At 37.9% G+C, this 23,333-nt stretch overlaps 1 protein-coding gene across 1 annotated transcript in view; it reads left to right on the forward strand.

Moving 5' to 3' along the window:
- EFCAB5 (EF-hand calcium binding domain 5) overlaps window positions 1-23,333 on the forward strand; it is a 177,094-nt gene that overhangs the window by 44,194 nt on the left and 109,567 nt on the right. Inside the window, exons 6-7 of the mRNA XM_042780486.1 lie at window positions 1,477-1,525; window positions 7,342-7,412. Coding sequence (XP_042636420.1) covers window positions 1,477-1,525; window positions 7,342-7,412 — 120 coding nt within the window. The remainder of the gene's footprint in view (window positions 1-1,476; window positions 1,526-7,341; window positions 7,413-23,333) is intronic.

Here is a 23,333-nt window from a genome sequence, read left to right on the forward strand (position 1 = left end):
TGTATAGTAGGTTTTGAGATCCGGCAATGTGAGACCTCCTACTTTGTTTTTCTTCTTCAGTAGTGCTTTGCTTATCCGAGGTCTCCTTCCTTTCCATATAAAGTTAGTGATAGGGAAAACTGATTTTTAAAATGCCCAGCATAGGACCAAAGTGCTTGTTCATGTAGTGGGCGAGAGTCCCAGAGGGTGACTCCAAATTGCCCTTAGACATTGCATTCCTCATTTACCAGAAAGAGAGATCAAAATGCACATACAAAATAGAAATAAAATGGTATGTGCACAACCTAAAACATATACGCTGAATGTTTGGTTTCCCCGGAGTCAGACAAAAATTCTCATGAGGGATTTGCTGCAGGGTTTGGTCTGTGTTCTGTTTTACAGTGTGCCTTTGTTGTGTGAGAGTTTTCTTGTAACTAGTGGGCAGCCTAGTGCATCTGGTCCATCTCATAAGTGTTTTTCAGTTGATGGCAAGTGCCCTAAAGGCTTTTATTTACTCAGATCTGTGCCTACATTTCTTGTGACTTAAGAGATTTTGAAGAACCTTAGCAACAACCCTACAAAATCTGGTTAACCACAAATTCAAACTGGCATTTTGCTAAAGGAGAATTGGGGACAGAAACAGATCTTTGATAAAATTCAAAGAGCTACGACATGAAGAAAGTGGAACTTGGATTCAAAATCTCACTTCTGACACCAGAAATGTTGTCAAATAAAAGATTTAACACTCTATAAAAGCATAAATAGCAAGGTTTTTTGAACAATAGAATAGTTTGAACTGGACAGCATACAGGGGAAATCACCATATTCCAGTGAGCTGAAGTCAGAGAATATTTTAAATACAGAAATATTGGGAAGTAACAGGCAATATTCTGATACGCTAATATTTACAGAGCTTTGTGTAATCAGTCATGAGGTTATCATAGGCCCCAGCATTTTAGTTGAAAGACGATAAGTATTTCAAAATAACTGTTTTTCTAATCTTCAGACATCTTGGGGCCAGCATGCATAAGCATTTTCACAAAGTTAGTTTTACAGGGGGCTGGACATAACCATTCTTTCTGAGAACAGGTTTTGCAAGGAAAGGAGGGGGTAGTAGATGTCCTGGAACAGCCCAACCACATTCCTGACCCCCACCCTGATTTGCTAAGGCCAGGTGAACTTTTACAGGAGTCCAACTGCAGGTAAAAAGTAAAAATAAAGCTAAGGGAAATAAAACAGTGTCTAAAGTAAAATGGAATCTAATCTGGACCTGTTTCAGCCAGTTTAGTTATGCCAAACACTTCAAGTTTGGGGATTTACTTATACATCTTGAAGTATTCTATAAATTAAATATGAGTTGTTACTATTTCTGCCCTGGATTAAAAGGATCACCTAGGATTTAAATAGAAAAACCATAGATTACTTTTAATCTAAAATAGGTAGACATGAATGTGGTAATTGAGGAATAATATATAGTCTCTTTTCTCTAATTTACAGATTCAGAATGCTCTTCAAGACTTTTTTCAAAATCCAGATTTCCAGCTTGGTAAGCCTATTACTGTACTGTTTTTCTTTTTCCTTTTCTTTCTTTGTTTCTTTTTCTTTTTCTTTTTCTTTTTTCAGACAGAGAAGAGGCTGAATTTAAATGAAGACTCAATACCGAGGGAAATGTTATTTAAAGCTTGTATAGTGTAGTCCACCACTTGTCTGTCATTTGTTGTATTGTGGTGGCTTGCATGTTGTTGTGAGGCTGGAGGCTATGCCACCAGTATTTCATATACCTGCAGGGTCACCCATCATGGACAGGTTTCAGTGGAGCTTCCAGATTAAGACAGACTGGGAAGAAGGAAGGGGCTATCCATTTCTGAAAAAATTGGCCAATGAAAAACTGTATGAATAACAGTGAAACAGTGTCTGATATATTACAGGAAAACTTTATGAATAGCACTGAAACATTGTCTGATATAGTGCTGGAAGATGAGCCCCTTGGGTTGTAAGGCACTCAAAATACAACTCTACCTCAAGGTAGAGTTGACCTTAATGACATGGATAGAGTAAAGCTTTCAGGACCTCCAATTGCTGCTGAGACACAACTCAAAATGGGAAGAAACAGCTGCAAACATCCATGAATAATCAGACTGTGGAATGTATGAAGTATGAATCTAGGAAAACTGGAAGTTGTCAAAAATAAACGGAACACATGAAGATGGATATCCTAGGCATTAGTGAGCTGATATGGACTGGTATTGGCCATTTTGAAGCAGAGTCATATGGTCTACTACGCCAGGAATGATAAATTGAGGAGGAATGGTGTTGCATTCAAAGGAATTTTAGTGGTGCAGTGGGTAAGGCAACTGCCTTCTAACCAAAACGTCAGTGGTTCAAACCCATCAGCTGCTCTATGGGAGGAAGATGAGGCAATCTGTTTCTGTAAAGATTGACAGCCTTGGAAACCCAATGGGTCAGAATCAACTTGATGGCAGTAGGTTTGGGGTTATTTTTTGCTTTGGCATTGTATTCATTGTCAAAAAGAATATGTGATCTATCCTGAAGTACAATGCTGTCAGTGATAGGATAATATCCATACTCCTATAAGAAACACCAGTTACTACTACTATCATTCAAATTTACACACTAACCACTTAAGCCAAAGATGAAGAAATTGAAGATTTTTACCAACTTCTGCAGTCTGAAATTGATCAAACATGCCATCAGGATGTATTGATGATTACTTGTGATTAGAATGTGAAAGTTGGAAACCAAGAAGAATCATCAGTAGTTGGAAAATATGGCTTTGATGATAGAAATGATGCTGGAGATAGCATGACAGAATTTTGCAAGACCAACAACGTATTCACTGTAAATACCTTTTTTCAACAATGTAAGTGGTGTGGTGGCTATACACATGGACCTCACTAGATGGAATACACAGGAATCAAATCAACTACATCTGTGGAAAGAGATGATGAAGAAGGTCAATATCTTCAGCTAAACAAGGCTAGGAGCTGACTGTGGAACAGACTATCAATTGCTTATATGCAAGTTCATGTTGAAGCTGAAGAAAATTAAAACAAGTCCACAAAAGCCAAAATATGACCTTGATTATATCCCACCTGAATTTAGAGACCATCTGAAGAATAGATTTGAGGCATTGAACAACAATGACTGAAAACAGGACAAGTTGTGGGATGGCATAAAGAAAATCATACACAAAGAAAGCAAACAGTCATTAAAGAGACAGGAAAGGAAGAAAAGACCAAAATGGATGTCAGAAGAGACTGTGAAATTTGCTCTTGAATGGAGAGTAGCTAAAGTGAATGGAAGAAATGACAAGATAAGAAAGCAGAATAGAAGATTTCAAAGGGCAACTCGAGAAGACAAAGTAAAGTATTATAATGAAATGTGGAAAGACCTGGAGTTAGAAAACAAAAAAGGGAAGAACACACTCAGCATTATCAAGCTGAAAGAACTGAAGAAAAAAGTCAAGCCACAAGTTGCAATATTGAAAGATTCTATGGGCAAAATATTGAATGATGCAGGAAGCATCAAAAGAAGATGAAGGGAATACACAGAGTCATTGCACCAAAAAGAATTGCTCAATGCTCAACTATTTCAGGAGGTAGCATGTGATCCAGAACCAATAGTATTGAAGGAAGAAGTTGAAGCTGCACTGAAGGAATTGCAAAAAACAAGACTCCAGGAATTGATGGAATACCCATTGAGATGTTTCAACAAATGGATGCAACACTGGAGGTACTTACTTGTTTATGCCAAATTGGGAAGACAGCTACCTGGCCAACTGACTGATCAAAATTTGTACCCATTCCAAAGAAATGTGATCCAACAGAATGTGAAAATTATAGAACAGTATCATTAATATCACACACAAGTAAAACTTTGCTGAAGATAATGCAAAAACTGTTGCAGCAGTATATTGACAAAGAACTTCCAGAAAGTCAAGCTGGATTCAGAAGGGGGACATGGAAGAAGGAATATTGTTGCTGATGTCAGATAGATCTTGGCTGAAAGCAAAGAATATCCAAAAGATGTTTATCTGTGTTTTATTACCTGTGCAAAGGCATTTGACTGTGTGGATCATAAATTATGGATAACAATGAGAAGAATGGGAATTCCAGAACACTTAAATTGTACTCATGTGGCACCTGTACATAGACCAAGAGGCTGTCATTTGAACAGAACAAGGGGCTCCAAATGGTTTAAAATTAGGAAGGGTGTGCATCATGGTTCTACTCTTTCACCATACTTATTCAATCTGTATGCTGAGCAAATAATCCAAGAAGCTGAACTATATGAAGAAGAATGTGGCATCAGGATTGGAGGAAGACTCATTAACAACCTGTGATATGCAGATGACACAACCTTGCTTGCTGAGAAATGAAGATGACTCGAAGCACTTCCTGATGAAGATCAAAGGCTACAGCCTTCAGTACAGATTACACCTCAACATAAATAAAATTAAAATCCTCACAACTGGACTGTTAAGTAACATGACAATAAGTGGAGAAAAGATTGAAGTTGTCAGGGATTTCGTTTTACTTGGATCCACAATCAAAACCCATGGAAACAGCAGTCAAGAAATAAGACATCATATTGTACTGGAAAAATCTGCTGCAAAAGACCTATTTAAAGTGTTAAGGAGCAAAGATGTCACTTTGAAGACTAAGGTGTGCCTGACTCAAGTCATGGTATATTCAATCACCTCATATGCATGTGAAAGCTGGACAACGAATAAGGAAGACTGAAGAAGAGTTGATGCCTTTGAATACTGAAAATCCGTGGACTACCATAAAACCAACAAATCTGTCCTGCAAGAAGTACATCCAGGGTGCTCCTTGGAAGTGAGAATGGCCAGACTTTGTCTCACGTGCTTTGATCATGTTGTCAGACTGGACCATTTTCTGGAGAAGGATATCATGCTTGGTAAAGAAGAGGGTCAGCAAAAAAGGGGAAGACCCTCAACAAGATAGATTGACACAGTGGCTGCAAAGATGGGCTCAGGTATAGCAAGGATTCTGAGGATGGCCCATGACTGGGCTGTGTTCCATTCTTTTGTATGTAGGGTCACTATGAGTCAGAGCTTACTCGATGGCACCTAACAACAACAACATCAGGGGCTAGATCTGGGTTGGGATATCAGAATCCAATGCATAAGCTTATATGAAAATTTTTACAGTTATCTTAGGACAACAGTAACTGACATCTCATAATTGTTGTTGTTGTTATGTGCCGTCAAGTCGGACCTGACTCATAGTGACCCCTCCTTGGGTTTCCAAGGCAGTATCACTATGGAAGTAGATTGCCCCATCTTCCTTCGGAAGAGTGGCTGGTGGGTTTGAACCGCCAGCCTTCTGGTTAGCAGTCAAGTGCCTTAGGCACTTTCAAGAGTGACTGTGCCCTTGTGCTAGTCCACAATAGACAGAGGGGCTACTGCTAGGAGAAGTAGGAGAGGAAAGCCCAAGCATTAGCTTTTTCATCATGAGCTTCCATATAATATGTGTGCTGTCTCTTAGTAAGGTCAATAAAGATCACATAATTGTCATATTAAATGGACATTTAAAAATTGTTAATTGGAATAACTGCCACATTCACCATTATTGATCACTCCATTATTCTTGAAATTCTTTTTTCTTGGCTTCTGTGTTGTCACTTTCCCCTGCTTTTATTTCTTCTATTTTTGATCTTGGTTCTTCTTTTACTTGCACCTTAAGTACTGTTTTCTAGGGTTTCCTTTTTGGCTTTCTTCTCATTCTACACATTATACACACTCTTTGGACTTTCTCATACAAACCTGTCACTTCAGCTAGTATATAAATGCTTATGATTCCCAACTCATATTCCTATTCCAAACTTCTACCTATATTGTTTCACCACCATTAAATTAAGACTGTCTATACTCTAAACTTCTCCCCACTGAGCTCCAGAACCTATTTGAAGAGATCTATGAGTGGTGAAGTGATAAAAAGCAAGTTGTAGATCAATATGATCATATTTATGCATAAAAAGATCAAAGTGTGTATGTACACATATACAACGTAAATGCATAGAGAAAAGTTACCGGAAGGATGACAACTGTTGACAGTGGTTATTACTTCTGGGGCAAAGGGGAGTATGTGCTGGCAGAGGGTAAAGGAAAGGTCGATTGTGTGTGGGTGTGGGTGTGGGTGTGAAAATATAGATTACAAGCATATAGCCATTCAACATTTTCTGCACATACAGTTCAGTGACATTGGCTGCATTCTTCATACTATGTGACCATTCTCGTTGTCTCTCCCTATATTGTTTCACCACCATTAAATTAGACTGTGTGTCCTCTAAACTTCTGCTCTGTGTTTTAGAGTTAATGTTGTCTCTGGTAGTGTAGTGCTTAAGGCATTTGACTGCTAAGCAGAAGGCTGGCAATTCAAAACCACCAGCCACTCCTTGGGAGGATGATAGGGAGATCTATCTAGTGATACTGCCTCCAAAACCTAAGGAGTGTCGCTATGAGTTGAATTCGGCTCGACGGCAGTGAATTTTTTTTCCCCAGTTGTCAATTTGATCTTATAAAGACAATCATTTAAAAGAGCACACTCCTCTAGAGAAACATTCTTTACTCGTTGAGTTAATCTGATGTTTAGTTTAAAAATGCCTTCATGGGATAGTTTCATTTGGTTCAAAGCTTAAATATTATCATCTCAGGGCAGTAGATTCAAGGGTTCCTCCAATCCCAGTGGATCCATGAAAGATTGACTTTCCTGTTTACATTTCTGAATTGTTTGAATCTTTTACTAAGAGGGCACATTAATCTATTACTTTTTAATTTAAGAAGCATTAAAGACAAAAGAAAATTTTTAGAAAGGAAGTTTATAGAGGTATTGTGTTTTAGAACCTGCTAGCATAGATAGGCAAACCAACAGAAACAATTGTTGTCTTCTACATTATTTATTTATTTATTAAGTCAAACAAAAGAATATTTTACTTAGTCCTTTGGCCACCCAAAAAGGGCCCCAGGTCTTCGTCCAAAGAGGAGAGTAAGCAGAGTTGACCCTGAGGCCAAGCATCAGAGAAGCATACGGCTGTCTTTTACATTATTAATATACATAAGTATTTCTGCTTTATCCTAACCTGGTCATTAAAATGTAAGCTCAGTCTTTTTAGTGTAGGAATTGTTTGGTAAAATAAACATCAGTAAAAACAATAATTTTGTAGTACTTAGAATGTCACCCAACTGTATATCAATTACTTTATGGTAAGCACTGATGAACTAAGAAATAATTTTCTTTTTTTAAAGCCATTATAAGTATAAAATATGAATGTATTATAACTATATTAACTTTCGAATAATCTTTATTCCATCATTAGAATCACATTGCAAAGAACTGAAGATTACTGACTCAATGGAACCAAAATTGAACAAAAAGGAATTTACTCAAGTAAGAAGTTACATTATTCAATATTTGAATCATATTATTTTACCAGTTTCAATTGTCTTTTGGTGTGAAGATATGAAAAACTCCCACTGTCACCTGGTAAAATCAAGAAAAGCTAGCCTCTCCGAGTCAATGAAAAGGACCCCTGGTGGCACAGTGATTAAAACACTCGGCTACTAACAGAAAGGTCAGCTGTTTGAACCTACCAGCCCCTCCTTAGGAGAAAGATGTGACAGTGTGCTTCTGTAGAGATTTATAACCTTGGAAACCCCCTGGGGAAATTCTACCGTTTTATAGGGCTGCTTTGAGTTAGAATTGATAGCAGTGGGTTTGGTTTTTGGGTTTTAAACTCAATGAAATACAGTTATAAAAATAATAACGAGAGCTAAAACTTACAAAGCATTTTCTATGGGTTAGGGATTGTCCTAAGATATTCATATATTAATTAAGGCAATCTTTTCAGCAACCCTGTAAGGCAGATACTATTACAGCCCTACTTCTACAGACGAGGACACTGAGGTTAAGTAACCTGCACAAGGTCTCACAACCAGTGGAGCTGGGGAGATTTGTAGTCAGATAATTTGGTTCCAAAGTCAACATTACACTGCACTGAGAAAGTATTATTCTATTATCGTGAAATTAGTAATTTAATGGTACCAGAATCCTAAGTGTTCCATAGCAAACTTTTATATTTTTATATTATTTTGAACAGTACTTTCCTCTATTTCTCCTTGTTTTACTCTGATGATTCCCATGGTCAAGATAACTTCTATAGTCTTCTTAAGTTTATTTTGTAGCTAATATCCAGGGTTCTTAGCTGTACTTCAGTAGGAAGAATAGGGAGATGTTAATCTACTTCATCTTGGTCCTTAAAACATGATTTTTAATGACTATATAATATTCCATTAAATGGTTATATTATAATTTATTTAATAATTACTTTATTGTTGGACATATTCTTTCTCATTCTTCACTATAAATATGATAAGATGAAGACCAACATACAATTTTTTTGCAGCTAATAATTTCCTTAGACTAGATTTATAGAAATTGAATTACTAGGTCAAAGAATATGAATATTGGAAGGATTTTGATGTCTATTGTCAGGAGCTCTGGTAGCATAGTGCCTAAGGCACTTGACTGCTAACCAGAAGGCTGGCAGTTCAAACCCACCAGCCACTCCTCAGGAAGGAAGGTTGGGCAATCCTACTTCCGTAGTGATACCGCCTTGGAACCCAAGGAGGGGTCACTATGAGTCGGGTCTGACTCGTCGGCACATAACAACAACAACTTTGTCAAATTATGCTCTAGATTGTACGGATTTATTTTCCCTCCAGCAATGTAGGAGAGCTCTCAAAGTATATTCTCACCAACAATGGGCATTATTGAATATAAGAAACCTCTGCAATTTGTTGACGATTTTTTTAAAACAAATAAGTATCTTTTTGATGACTAGTAAGGAAGGTTAAACAATTTAATGTAATTTTAAAATTTATTCTTCTGAATTATCTGTTCATGTCTTGTGCTTATCTTACCTATTGATTTGTTGTGATTACATAAATATGTATACAGATGTCTGTGTATGGGTATGAATATGTGCATACATGTGTACACAGATAGATATATCTGTGGGAAAATATACAAACAGGTATGTATATGCATGCATGTATATCCAATAGAGGACACAGTTATGGATACTTCTTAAACATAACCAAACACCTGATGAGATTGGTTTTCTGGATTTGAAGGCTGAGGATCATAGTCTTGTTGGACAACATAGTTAATTGACAATATAGTTCATAAAGTGTACGTTCTGTGTTCCAGTATGGTGAGCTGTGTCTGAGGTTTTAAAAGCTTGTGAGTCACCATCTAAGTGTTAGTCTCTACTTGTCCACAACAAAAGAGAAAGAAGGAAACCAAAGACTCAGAGAAGAAAGTAGTATATAGGACTCATAGTCTACACGAACCACAGTTTCATCTACCTTGTGACCAGAAGAACTAGATGGTGCCCTGCTATTACTACCAACTGTCCTGCTCAGGGCCACAACAGATGGATCCTGATAGAATGAGAGAAAAATGTGGAACAGAACTCAAATTCTTAAAAAGCCCAGACTTTTCAGACTGGTTAAGATAAGAGGACTCCCTGAGACTATTGCCCTGAGATGTCTTTACATCTTAAACCAATATTATCCCTTAAGGTTATCTTTTAGCTAAATAACAGATTAGCTCATAAAATAAAGACTATCACACGAGTGATGATCTTCATTAAAAATCATCTATATGAGACTAAATGTTAAAAGTTGCTCCAAAGTAAAGATGAGAAGTTAAGGGGCAGGGAAACTAGAGTACTGGAAATGATACAACCAGAATAGAATGAATGAGATTGATGAGATGTGAAAAATTGTTATCAATATCCTTGAATAATTTGCATAGAAATTGTTAAATGGGAACCTAATTTACTGTGTAAATTTTCACCTTAAACATAATAAAATATTATTTTTAAAAAAAGAAGAACTGGTGAATTAAAAAAAGGAACTGGTGGTAAACATGAAACCAGATGAAAGAAGATATCAAATATTGTTGTAAATCTAGTTATAGAGTAAGTAAAATATCAAATTATTCTCAAAAGAAGTAATATATAATATAAATAAATTAGGGAGGAGTAAAGAAGCAAAATTGTGCCAAACTTTATCTGAAATGGGAAGAGGAGGGAGATTTCTTCTTAAAGGCATTTTCGTGGTTGATTCTAACATTTATAAAATAAAGGTTTTAAACTGTTAAAACATGCTTATAAAAAGCAAACCTAGCTGATATTGATAAAGTAAATGCAGCATCTGTCTTCCAAATTATGATGCATCCAAAACATGTAACAATGCACAGAAACAAAAAAGAAGTAAAAATAAAAAACAGGAAGAATAAAATACAATATATTTATACACTGTAAAATTTAACAAATATAAAAGAGCTAAATCTCCCTATTAAGAGATGAGGACTCTTATATCAAATCATACCAAACAATCCAACCATTATATTTCCCCAATTTTTTTTTTTTTATTCTCTGTGTCTTCCTTTTCCTCAGTGTTATTTGTGTTAGTCACTCACTTTTGGTATATTGCCTTTTCCTTTACCCAAATCAATACTCCCCAATTGTTTTTGCATTTTTGAAATCAGGATGCATTGCAATCACTGTGTACATTTGAGTAAATAGTATTCTTCTCCCTCTTCCCAACCCCCAAAATCTGTTACTGAATCAATGGTCCATCTCATGTTTGATATTTTTTCCTTAAGTGGAAAAATGCTATTCAACTTTATGTTGCTACTTAATAAAAAGTGCCAAAGAGAGATGAAAGTAAAAGAATTGTTAAAGTAATACCAGGTAATTGAAAATAAGCAAGCAAGCAAACAAAAGTGAGCAGATGTCACAATTTATTATTATTTAATGGAACCAAGACTATTTTTAATATTTAATCGTAAATGTTAAAATTTATATTTGTAAAGTTCAAAATTAATAAAGATGAAAGCACTCTCTTAAGACGGTTTCTCTCTTATAGAATGTCCAAATAGAATATATAAGAGAAAAATTATTATAAAAATAACTGAACAAAAAAATCTACATAGTTGTGGAGACATTAACACTTTCTTCTTTTTAATTTGGTGACAGCTCTGTTGAGTTATAATTTACATGTTGAATTATTTCCTGTAACTGCTGTAACAAATTATCACAAACGTGATGGCTTAAAACCATAAAACTTTATTTTCTCCTAGTTTTGGATGCCAGAAGTCCAAAATCAGTATCACTGTGCCAAAATTAAGATGTCAGCAGGGCTACCCTCCCTCCTGAAGGTCGGTGGAGAACCCGTACCTTGCCAGTTCCAGCTTCTGGTGGCTGGTGGCTGGTGGCATCCTTGACTTGTGGCTGCATCACTAATCTCTGTGTTCACACTGCCTCCTCCTCTTCTGTCAGAGAAATCTTCCTCCTCCTGTCTGTTGTAAGGATACGTGTTACTGCATTTAGGATCTACCCAGATAATCCAGGATAATCTCTCCATCTCAAAATCCTTACCGACACATCTGCAAAGACTCTTTTCATATATGAGACATTATGTTTATAGGTCCTAGGAACTCGGTCCTGATACTTTTGAGAGCCACTATTCACCCTCACTATGCCATACATTCTGTATGAACCATACCATTCTCTCATTTAAAGTACATAATCCAATGGTTTTTTAGTGTATTTACAAAGTTGTACAACCAATACAGTAATTAATTTTAGAACATTTTCATCACTCCAAATGGAAACCCTGTATCAATTCAATTAGTATTTCTCTTCAAACCCCATTTCTGTTCAAACCTCCAGCCCTAGGCAAGCACTAATTTACTTCCTGTCTCTTTAGCATTGCCTATTCTGGACATTTCCTGTAAATGGAATCATAGAACATGTAGTAAATTAATCCTCCACATGATAACAATTGGTTCTCATTCTCCATGGCAGACTTCAGCCTGACCTTGCAATAACGTGTGTCTGAACTAGCGAAATAAAATTTTTTGAACTTGATAATGGCCAGTTTTTGCTGTATCTACCAGGTATTGGGGTTATAGAGTAAGTGAGTGGACAAACAAGCACATAATTATAGATGATTATACTCCATCAGGGAATCCCAGAGAAGGAATGAGTAGCACCAATGGAGTGGATGAGCCAGTAAGTCCCAGATAATAAACCATAGCTGGGTCTTAAGGAACTGGACAGATATAGAAAAGGGAGAAGGACTTTCCAGAAAGGCAGAGGAACTGCTCGTTAAAAAGGCATAAAGGCCTGCAAGAGTATTGTTTGTCTACATGGTAATATATAATCATTTTAACTAGTACATGAGGTATAGAAATGCAAAAGGATGAGAGAAGGAAGTTAGGTTGGGGCCCTATCAAAAAGGTATTATAGAGAATGCTAATGAATATACATCAGGTGTTATTAGGTATACATCACCCTTGCCCATTTTCTCCTTTGATTGTGTGAACATTTATGGTATGTTATTTTGTTTTAATTCATGACTTGGGCTATATGAGAAATGAGAATTAGTTTTCCTGCCTTTCTGCAACTTCTCTTCCTGAAATGCAAGTAGTACATATATACTCAGGCATTTTCATTATAGGCAGCTGTGTCTTGGACAGAAACCAAGAAAGTGTATCTTGTACAGAAGTATTCATTGATCAACAAATTGTTGAGCCATCTCATATGCATAGAAATAGTGTTTGGAACACTTACTTTATAAAAGGATGGGCTTTAAGGCTACTTTATCAGCATTTAATGAAACTGGAAAAAAATCTGATTATGTCATGCTTAAATTCAAGCTATTACACACAGGTGCCACCCAGTGGAGGTACTATGTTATGCGCTTGCCCCTCCAATCATTTGTAATGAGCAGTGTAATTAGCACTCAGGAGGGAGTATGCTTGGAGAAAACAGTCATTGAGTGATAATTAATATAGAGAAAGAAAGAAATGGAGAGAATGAAAGGTCCCAGATGCCTCCATATGAGTATCATTTTTGTGATGTATTTGTTTTCTGATGGGTAAATGAACAGGTGACAATAATATTTCTCTGCTTTTTTTTGTTTTATTCTTGTAAACGAAAACCAAAAGTTGCTATTTTACAATGTTTATATCTAGTCTCTTCGTTACTAAGTATATAATGAATACTGTGCCAGGAGCAATGTCAAAATTAGAAGTTGTATTTCTTACCCTTAAAGACACGTGGTGCAGCGTTGTATGGGTGTTTTCCTGTGGATGCAGGCATCTATCTGTGTGTGTGTGTGTGTGTGTATTCTGGAGTTGCTGAGGATCAGGGAATGGGAGCATCAAAATATAAGCAAATTAAGGACTGAAAAAAATTGAGAAAGCAATGAACAGGTGCAAAATATTATAAATGATTATGTTCATTGCTGCTGAGGGATACATAATAAAAGAAAAACGAGTCTTCGGTGGTACAGGTTTTCTTTGGCAAACTCTTCTGGAGCTCATGAGTTTTCAATTTCTTCCACCTGCCTTATCTTGTATCTCCTTTCTTCAAAATGAATCATAAGGACAAATGTTTGAAACATTTACATATTGACAGAAATAATTTTAAATGTAGTGAGCACTGGTTCATTTGGGATTTTTTATGTTGTTTAGTTTTGTTGCCTAACTCAGAATGTGAAAATATGTGTTGAGAGAGGCTCAGACTTGTTTTAAATGCTGAGAATCCGCTCCACTAACTCCCTAAAGACAACTCATTACAGAAGACAAATTTTACCATTTGTATCACTTTAACACTGATACTGGAAATGGCTGTTTTGTTCCCTGTACAAGTTTGAGGAGTCCTAGGTGGTACAAATAGTCAATGTGCACTTGGCTGCTGACAGAAATGTTGGGGTCCACCTAGAGGTGCCTTGAAAGAAAGGACTGGCAATTTACTTCCAAAACATCAATTATTGAAAACTCTATGCATTCACCCTGGCTAACCAATGCCCCCCCCCCAAAAAAAAGAAATTGCCCTGAGGTTATCTTTAAACCTTAAACCAAAAATATCCCCTGAAGTCATCTATAAACCAAAGAATAGTTTAGCTCAATAAGCAAAGACTGTCTGCCTTGAGCACTGTGCTCTTTTAAGGAACTATCTATATGGGATCAAAGTGACAACAGCAACTCCAAAGGTTACATAGGCAATTTAGGGGGCAGTGAGTCTATGTTAATGGAGGAGGAACAGTTAGAAAAAGAGGGTGAGAATTGTTGCACAATTTAAAGAATGTAACCAATGTCACTAAATTGTGGATGTAGACATTGTTGAGTTGGTGTATGTTCTGCTGTGTCTATTTCAACAACAACAAAATGAATTATTAAAAAAAAAAAAACCTCTATGGAGCACAGTTTTTCTCTCACCCACGCACCGGTCAGTCTGTTCTACAGACACTGGATACAAGTTTGAAGAGGAACAGAAATCTTAATCCCTAGGTTCTGTGGGCTCCCACCAGCAAAACTAACTGCATTGCCTTGTGTTCAGGCCAAGAGTAAGCAGGCACTGACAGAGGGATCCTTCTGAAATTCCCAGGTTTCAGTTTCACAGGGTATCTGAGGCTGGGTTCTGTAGAGAAGCAAAACTGGGGACGTTTATGTATATATATGGGGAGAGAGAGAGAGAGAGTTTGATCTCAAAGAAATGGCTTACGGAATTATAGAGGCTGGCAAGTTCCAAATCGATGGGTCAGACATCAAGCTATTGGCTCCTCTTGACTCATGTAGCTGCAGGGGCTGATGAACCCAAGATCAACAGTCAAGCCAGGCTGCTGGCTTCAGAGGTTGATGAATCCAAGATCAGCAAGCAAAATGGTAGGCTTACAGGTTGCAAAGGCAACCAAACCCAAGATTGGCAGGCAATATGGCAGGTCACCAGTTCAAGTCCAGATAATGAAGACCCAGATGCAGGATCTTAAGCAAAAAGCCAGAGAGCTTTGCCAGAGCTTTCCCTTGTACGTTGGAAGCAGGCCACACCTTGAAGGAAATTCCCTTTCAACTTGCTGGCTTCTCATAGCAGATCTCTTCGTCAAAGTGATTACATTATATCAGATCTCATGGGGGTGACTACATCCTAACTGCTAAACCACTTATAATAATGGCCCTGCCAAGTTGACACACAACCTTAACTATCACACAGTGCATATACGTTTTCATTTCATTATGTGGGCTTGGTTAATTTGTTTAGCAATGGAAGAAAACCATTTCAAATATATTTGCTTATTTGGTTATCAAAATTTAGTGTTCTTTTTAGATAGAGGGGTTCCTTTCTCTACCCGCCTCTGGACTTTTTGAGCTCTACAATTTCCCTTTGTTTTGATAAAGAAAAGCCCAATAATCTGCTTGAAGAGAAGTTTACAAGAGAGGTGTTGTTAGCTGTCATTGAGTCAATTCAACTCTAACTCTAGTGATTAACTAGAGTCCTAGTGACCCCATCTGTGCAGAGTAGAACTGCCCCGTAGGGTTTTTAGGGCTATGATCTTTTGGAAGCAGATCACCAGGCTTGTTTTCTGAGTTGCCTCTGGGTGGATTCTAACTGCTAACCTTTGGGCTAGTCAGAGTGCTTAATTGTTTGCATCACCTAGGGACTTCTAAAAGAGAGAAGAGTATGTCTAAACTTTTCTCGGTTTATTGTAAGACAAAGGTTACAGTTGCCCATAATTTTTTAAATGCCAATCCTACAAATGGCTGAAACCTCCCCACCCCAACCCCCGCAAAAGAAAAAAAAAGTTTCTGTAAGTTTGGAACTTGGAACCCATTTTCCAAATGGAAGCAATATTTTATGTGATGGTTAGGGTCCTTGGCTTCTATATGCCTGAACTGGAATTCTTAGTAAGAATAACCATGGAGAGAAATACTACCTGAAAAACAGGGTCCCACCATTACACAGGGTGGGCATCAAGTACCAGAGAAAGGAACTTTCTTAGCTCGAAACCTTGGTGTTGACTACTGATAAGACCTTTAGTATGGCAGGGGTTCATGGAGTGAGGAGTAAGGATGGCCTGGGGTAAGGGGAGCCTCCAAAGACTCTGGGGAGAGGGACAGAGGGAGGCTGACTTCTTATCAATGCAGATCCGCTTTTCTTGCTCTTGGGCTCCAGGGACTGACACTTCTGTTTCCACAGATTTTGTCAGTTGGACCTTGCTTGGTTTCTATTTTTGCCCTGACATGGCTTCATAGTCTGCTTACCCTAGGCACCAGAATCTTGGATCAAATTGTCATTTGCATTCATCATTCTGTCATATATAAACATTTAGACCTACTCTTTATGTTGTGATTACATGAACAAGAAACACAACAAATGCTTTGAGAATCGGTGAATGCATGCCATAAAATAAGAGTTCTCTATATAGTTTACACAAAGACTCCTGTATATGTTTCCTAATGGGGTAGTAATCGCTACAGTAAAAGGATTTAAAATTACTTTCCTTTCTTTCTTTTTTCACATCTTTCTGCTTATTGATTCTAGACAACAACCCTGTTAAAAGGTACTATTACAACCCCCACTTTTTATGTGGGGAAACAGAGACAAATGCCATAAAAGCTTGCTGCCAAGTGGCAGTGCTGAGATCTGTACCCAGGCAGTCTTTTTTAAAATAAGCTTTTAATTGTAATTTGGGTCAAAGTTTACAGAGCAAATCAGTCATCCAGAAGCTGTGTTCTTAACCATGATACCACAGTAATCTAGCCTTTTGTGTCTTCTTGAGGCCATGTTTGTGTGAGCATCAGGGACTCCATGCTGGGACACTTATCACCATAGACTGACAGAAAGCTGACCCTGTGATAGCACATTATGGTGGCAGAAGGCTTTTAGCTGAATTCACATTCAGGGGTTTAGGAACCAGAAAATGAAATTTGACAGCTGACAACAAAGGCTTCGAGTCTTATTTTCTACAATCATGTGGGTGAGCCCCTGGGTGGTGATGCTACAAGAGTCCTGTTCCCTCCTTGACATGAAGCAGAGCTCAGCTGTTTCATCTCTGAATGAATGTTCACAGAGCTGAAGGCAGGCTGTGCACAGGATCTGGGGTTCAAGTGCAGTATAGGGTTTGCAAAAGTACTCGCCAAGGGAGAGGCAAGGTAGGTTCAGCTTCAGGCTACCCTGCTCTCTAGTTCTTGTCTATTACTTCAGACTAAAGAGTTGTTTTACCAGAATGTGTTGGCTAAGAGTCAAGATTGCAGAAGCTTTCCTTCTTTTCAAATTTTTTTCCTAATTTTTAGTTGCATTTAAAACAAATATAGAAAACTACACAAAATGAATATGTGACTTAATGAATTACTATAAGGTGACCAAGCCTTGTAAATTAGCACCTAGATCAAGAAATGTAACGCAGAAGCCCTGTATGTGCCCTGTCTCAAGCATAACCCTCCTAAAAGTAACTGTCACCCTGACCTTTATAGTAACCACTCCTTTGCATTTCTATATACAATTTCTTTAATGGCAAAGGATAGAGATACTTGCAGTGACAGTTTGTTATATAAAGCAGTATACAACATAGCATACTTCCAAAACTTCATTACAGAGATTATACGAGCAGCATGGATCAAGATATAAAATGTCAAATCATCCTGGTTTACCTGAAACTGAGTTGATTTATGGGATATGGGACCTGGGCCATTTCAGTGCTAAAGCCAGAACAGTCCTAAGAAAATGTAGGGGTTGGCCACCCTAAATGAGGAGCTTACCTTTCTGTACTTACATTCTTTCCTGACTCTGTCTCCTACCTGAATGTTCTAGAGGCTCTGACCACACATATATCGGAAGCAAATGCAAACAACTGAACACATTCCAGTTTACTGTGAAGGTCAGTGTTTCAGGAACATCCTTCAGTAGGCCTAGGCTTCCAGCAGTCTGTGGTCTACTTCTGAATTAATGGGTTTAAGAATAATTATACACAAAACTACAGTCACTGGGATCCAGGTATTAACTTTTTATTTTGCCACACTGACAGGTTGGTGCATCCTTTGGTCAGGAGTAAATAAGGGACATCTTTCTGCCTGGATTCTCTTTTTTGGGACCAATTCTATTCTTGCTGCATGATGGTCTGCTCTAAGGTGCATACTCCTTATACGCAGTTATTTTATGTTAATCATACAGAATCCAAGGCCTTCAATTGACATGGCTCAAAGTTTAAATTTTAAATAGACTTCATCAACTGCACCCAAGGTCATATCTTTCCTTAAACACATTCTACTAAATCCAGGCTAAATCCTCCTAACAGTACATGTTTCAATAGCATGGCTTTCTGTTCTGTCTCTATCTCAGCTGCATTTTATGTTTTTGTTTGTTTTGTTTTGCTTGTTTTTGATGTTCTTTGAGTTGTGGTAGGAAAGGATAGAGGAGCTTTGGTAGCATAGTGCCTAAGGCACTTGACTGCTAACCAGAAGGCTGGCGGTACAAACCCACCAGCCACTCCTCAGAAGGAAGGTTGGGCAATCTACTTCTGTACTGATACTGACTCGGAAACCCAAGGAGGGGTCGCTATGAGTCGGGTCCGACTCCACGGCACACAGCAACAACAACAGGGAAGGATAGAAGAAGGAAGAAGGACGCGGCTACCAGGGAGGTAGACGGAGCAATATGTTATGAAACTAAATGATGAAATCTTGGAGGAAAGTGAGAGAATTCCAAGCCAGGGAAACGAGTAAGTTGGTGAACTATACTCCAAGTTGGTATATCTCTTCCTCGATGGTCTTCAACTATAAGGAACATAAAACTGCATAAGCTTATTATTCCTTATTGCATAAAATCATATGTTTTAGCCTGCCATTTTTATTATTGGTGAAAATTAAATAAGGCCTTTATTCAACTCATTAGTTAAGTTTTGAAAAATCAGAAGTTAAGGTATACTATTGCTTTGTTGAGTATCTAATTCACATTGTTTTTTGTAAAGGTCCCTGGGTAGTACAAATGGCTTGTATTTGACTCTTTACCTAAAGGTTGGAGGTTTGTACCTATCCAATGGCACTAAAGAAGAAAGCCCTGGCAATCTACTTCTATAAATATTCCAGCCAAGAAACCCAATGGAGCAGCTCTGCTCTGTATCCCATGGTATTGCCCTAGCCTTCCTTCCGAGGAGTGGCTGGTGGATTTGAACTGCCAGCCTTCTGGTTAGTAGTCAAATGCCTTAGGCACTATGCTACCAGAGCTCCCCTAAGTAAGTTATGACTCATTAGCATGGGTTCAAGCCTAACATGTCTCTCTCTAAATTTTCCTAGATGATATTAATGAGGAAATGAAAAAATCAACTGTATCCTTCATCTTTAACATTGTGCCAATGACATATACCAAAAGAAAAAAACGTTCCATTTTAAGTAAACTATGTTAGTTACTACTCTTCAATTGCAAGACACAGAAACCAACTTGAGTTAAATGTAGCTGATAAAGCAATGTGCACAATTCAAGGGCAGGAATATGGTTTGGCTTCAGGAAAAGACTAGAACAGGGACTTGGGGAGCACCAAGACTTTGTTTCTCTCTGCTTTCTGTTTCATCTGTCTCTCTTCATAAGCAGACTCTCTTTGTATCCTCAGTTCACGAGGAAGAATCTGACCACCCAAAACAAAAACCAAATGAAAACTCACTGCCTTTGAGCAGATTCCAACTCACAACAACCATATAGGGCAAAATAGAACTGCCCATGCTGTTTCCTTTACAGAAGCGGACTGCCACGTCTTTCTCCTATGGAGCATTTGGCGGGTTTCAACTGCTGACCTTTTGATTAGTAGCCAAGCACTTAACCATTGCACCACCAGGGCTCCTGGCCACTCAATAACTCTTAAATGTACATCCCTAGGTCCAGACCCACTCACACACCAAGTGGCCACTCTCCAGTCCTAATTCCCAATTCTTAGTGGAGAGAATCTTAATGCTTTAGCTAAGATTAATTGTCTTCCTTTGGTATAATCATTTATGGCTTGACAGCGGGGTCATGAAATACAAATTTGGTTACCAGTACAAATGTACTTCTATGAGTGGGGCAGGGAAGTAAGTCACTGACTTGTGAGTTGGGCTAAGACTTCAAAAGGAACTTGCTACAGAAACCCTTTCAGTTACTTAATCCATTTGTCTCTTTCACAGGATACTTTCTATCTTTTATAGCCAATGTAGATTAAAAAATGTAATGTTCCTGGTAATTTATCATCTATCAAATTGGCAAAAATCTAGAAGGTAATACACTGTGATGGTGATGTGGAGAAAGAAATAGCCACTCTCCTACATTACTGGTGGGAGTGCAAAAAGAGTGCAACCCTGATGACAAAACCTACCAAGAATATAGATGCAGTTACCTTCTAAGCTAGTAATCTCACTTCTGGGAATCTATTTGACATATATACCCAGACCAGTACAATAATGACGTACCTTGTTATTCATTTTTTGACATTATTTGGAAGACCAATTAGCAATACCCAAGTGTCCAATAATAGGTGACTGACTAAATATAGCCACACAATAGAATGCTATGAAGCTGTGGAAAATAATGAGAAAGATCTATGTACTGATAGAGAGATACCAGACTACATAACCAAGGGAAAAAAAAAAAAAAAGATAAGTGTGTATAATATTAATCTTCTTGTGTAAGAAAGAAAGGAGAAATAGGAAAAAATACTTGTATGTTGTTAATAGTTGCAAAGGAAAACACTGAAAGGATGAACAAAAAATTAATAATTAAAAACAGTTCACAATAGGTGACAGGGAGGAATTAGAAGGGGCAAGAAGTGAGAGTTCTCCTGGTATACTTTTTTATATACTTAATTTATATTCAAATAAAATTAAATCTAGGAAAGAATGAGATGTACATGAAATGTCGGAGGCTCTGTTTGAATGTGGTGTTCAGTAGCAGTGGCAATTTTCAAAGTGGGGCTAGTTGATGGTTCTCATTTTTCTCTACTGGTTTTGAGGTCATGCTTGAGTTGGTAAGCAGGATCAGGGATCAAGAAGAATGGCCCAAGAATATAGAAGTTTTCAGTCTTTAGACTTTTTTTTTAATTGTTATTTGGGTAAAAGTTTATAGAGCAAATTCATTTTCCATTCAACCCTTCATACACATTTTGTTTCATGACGTTGATTGCCATACCCACAATGTAACAGCTCTCTTCCTACTTCCTCCTTGTGGTTACCTTTTCCCTGTGTCCTTCTTTCCTGTTCATTCCTGCCCCCTGAGCTATCCGTCTGTACAAATGCTGCCCTTCTGATCTCCCATGGCTGATTTTCTAAGGAGTGCACTTCTCTGCGTAATTGTTCATCTTGTAAGCCTGTCTATTGTTTGGCTGAAAGTCAAGCCATGGGGGAGTGAGTTCAATCCCAGGCCCAAAGGGTGGCTAGGGGCTATACTCACAGGTTTCACCAGTCTCTATCAGATCAGTAAGCCTAGTCTTTTTCATGATTTTGACTTTTGTTCTACATTTTTCTTCCACTCTATCCAGGCTCTCTAATTTTGATCTCTTTCTGAGTGGTTGGCAGTGGTAGCTGGCCACAATCTAGTTCTTCTGGTCTCAGGGTCATATAGGCCTTGGACTAATTGTTTCCATGTGTCTTTGATTTTCTTCACTCTTCTCCTGGAGAGGAGAGACCAATTGTTGCATCTTAGATGGCTGTTTTCAAGCTTTTAAGACCCCAGACACTACTCACCAAAATAGTATATAGAACAATGTTTTTGTGCAGTATGTTGTGCCAATTGAGCTTGATGTCCCCCATGACCATGGTCCCAAGCTCACAGGCCTAGTGACTCATTCCTTCAATGTATTTGGCTGTGGCTCTATTATATAAATGGACATTCTTATATAGCACATAAAAATACGTATGTAGAAATATTTGTCTGCCAAATTTATATATGTTGTTGTTATGTGCCGTTAAGTCAGACCCGACTCATAGCAACCCCTCCTTGGGTTTCCGAGGCAGTATCACTACAGGAGTAGAATGCCCCATCTTCCTTCCAAGGAATGGCTGGTGGGTTTGAACCACCAGCCTTCTGGTTGGCAGTCAAGTACCTTAGCCACTATGCTACCAGAGCTCCCCCGTTTGCCTACACATACCTAATCATTTTGCCTGTCTACCCATGTATCTGCCATAGGTAGATAGTGTGTTAATGTTTGTTATTATTGATAAGGCAGTATTTTGTATGTTAAAGTATTTATCTTTGTTTTCTGTACCTCTTGGACATCTCTCCCTGTCTTCTTTTTCCTTTGCATTAGTGTGCTGATCACTCACTTTTGGTATATTGCCTTTCCCTTCACCCAAATTAGTTCATATCTCTTACCTAGCTAGCAATTTTTCCTCTCCTCCCCTCTCATTCCTGTTAAACAAAAAAGAAAGTTTCCTTCTATGTGTAAACCTTCCCTTGACTTTCTATGATAGTAGACTCATACAGTATCTGTCCTTCTGTGATTGACTTATTTCACTCAGTATAATGTCCTCCAGGTTCATCCACATTATGAGGTATTGTGACGATTCTTCATTATTCTTTAGTGTTGTATGGTATCCTACTGTGTGTATGTAGCATAGTTTGGTTATCCATTCATCCATTGATGGACCTTTAGTTGTTTCCATCTCTTTGCTATTGTGAACAGTGCTGCAATGAACATGAATGTGTATGTATCTGTTCATGCCCCAGCTCTCACTTGTTTGGAATATATACCTTGTTGTAGGATTGCTGGGGCAAGTGGCATTTCTATTTCTAACTTTTAAAGGAAGTGTCATACCATTTTCCACAGTGGTTGTATCATTTTATGGTTCCACCAGCAGTGTTTGAGAGTCCCAATCTCTCCACACCCTTGCCAGCATTTTTATTGTCTGCCTTGTTGAACTTTACTACCATTGCTGAGGTGAGATGATGGCTCATTGTTGTTTCGATTTGCATCTCTCTAATGGTAATGATCACAAACATTTCTTCATGTGCTTGCTGGCTGCCTGATTATCTTCTTTGGTGAAGTGTCTATTCATGTCTTCTGCCCATTTTTAAATCGGATTGTTTGTCTTTGTCTTTCTGATATTAAGATGTTAACGTTTTCTATAAATTTTAGAGGTAAGTCCCTTGTCTGATATGTTGCTGCTGAATATTTTCCCCCAATCTGTTTATTCTCTTCTTACACTTGTGGAGAAGTCTTTTGATGTGCAGAAGAATTTAATTTTTAGAAGGTCCCAGTCATCTAGTTTATCTTCTGCTGTTTGTGCTTTTTTAGTTATGTTTGATAGTCTATTTTGTCATGTATTAGGTCAGTCTCTAGACTTTCAAAAGAAAAAAAAATAGACAAAGGACAGCTTGTTGCAACAGAGGAAGACAAAACAACTGCTCACACAAAAACGAACTCCAGATGGATCAAAGACTTAAATGTGAAACCTAGAACTATACAGTTTCTCAAGGAAAATTTAGGCTCAAAC

The sequence above is a fragment of the Orycteropus afer genome, unplaced genomic scaffold, assembly GCF_000298275.1.
Source record: "Orycteropus afer afer isolate SDZICR_OR568_19922 unplaced genomic scaffold, OryAfe1.0 scaffold00042, whole genome shotgun sequence".
Lineage (NCBI taxonomy): Eukaryota > Metazoa > Chordata > Mammalia > Tubulidentata > Orycteropodidae > Orycteropus > Orycteropus afer.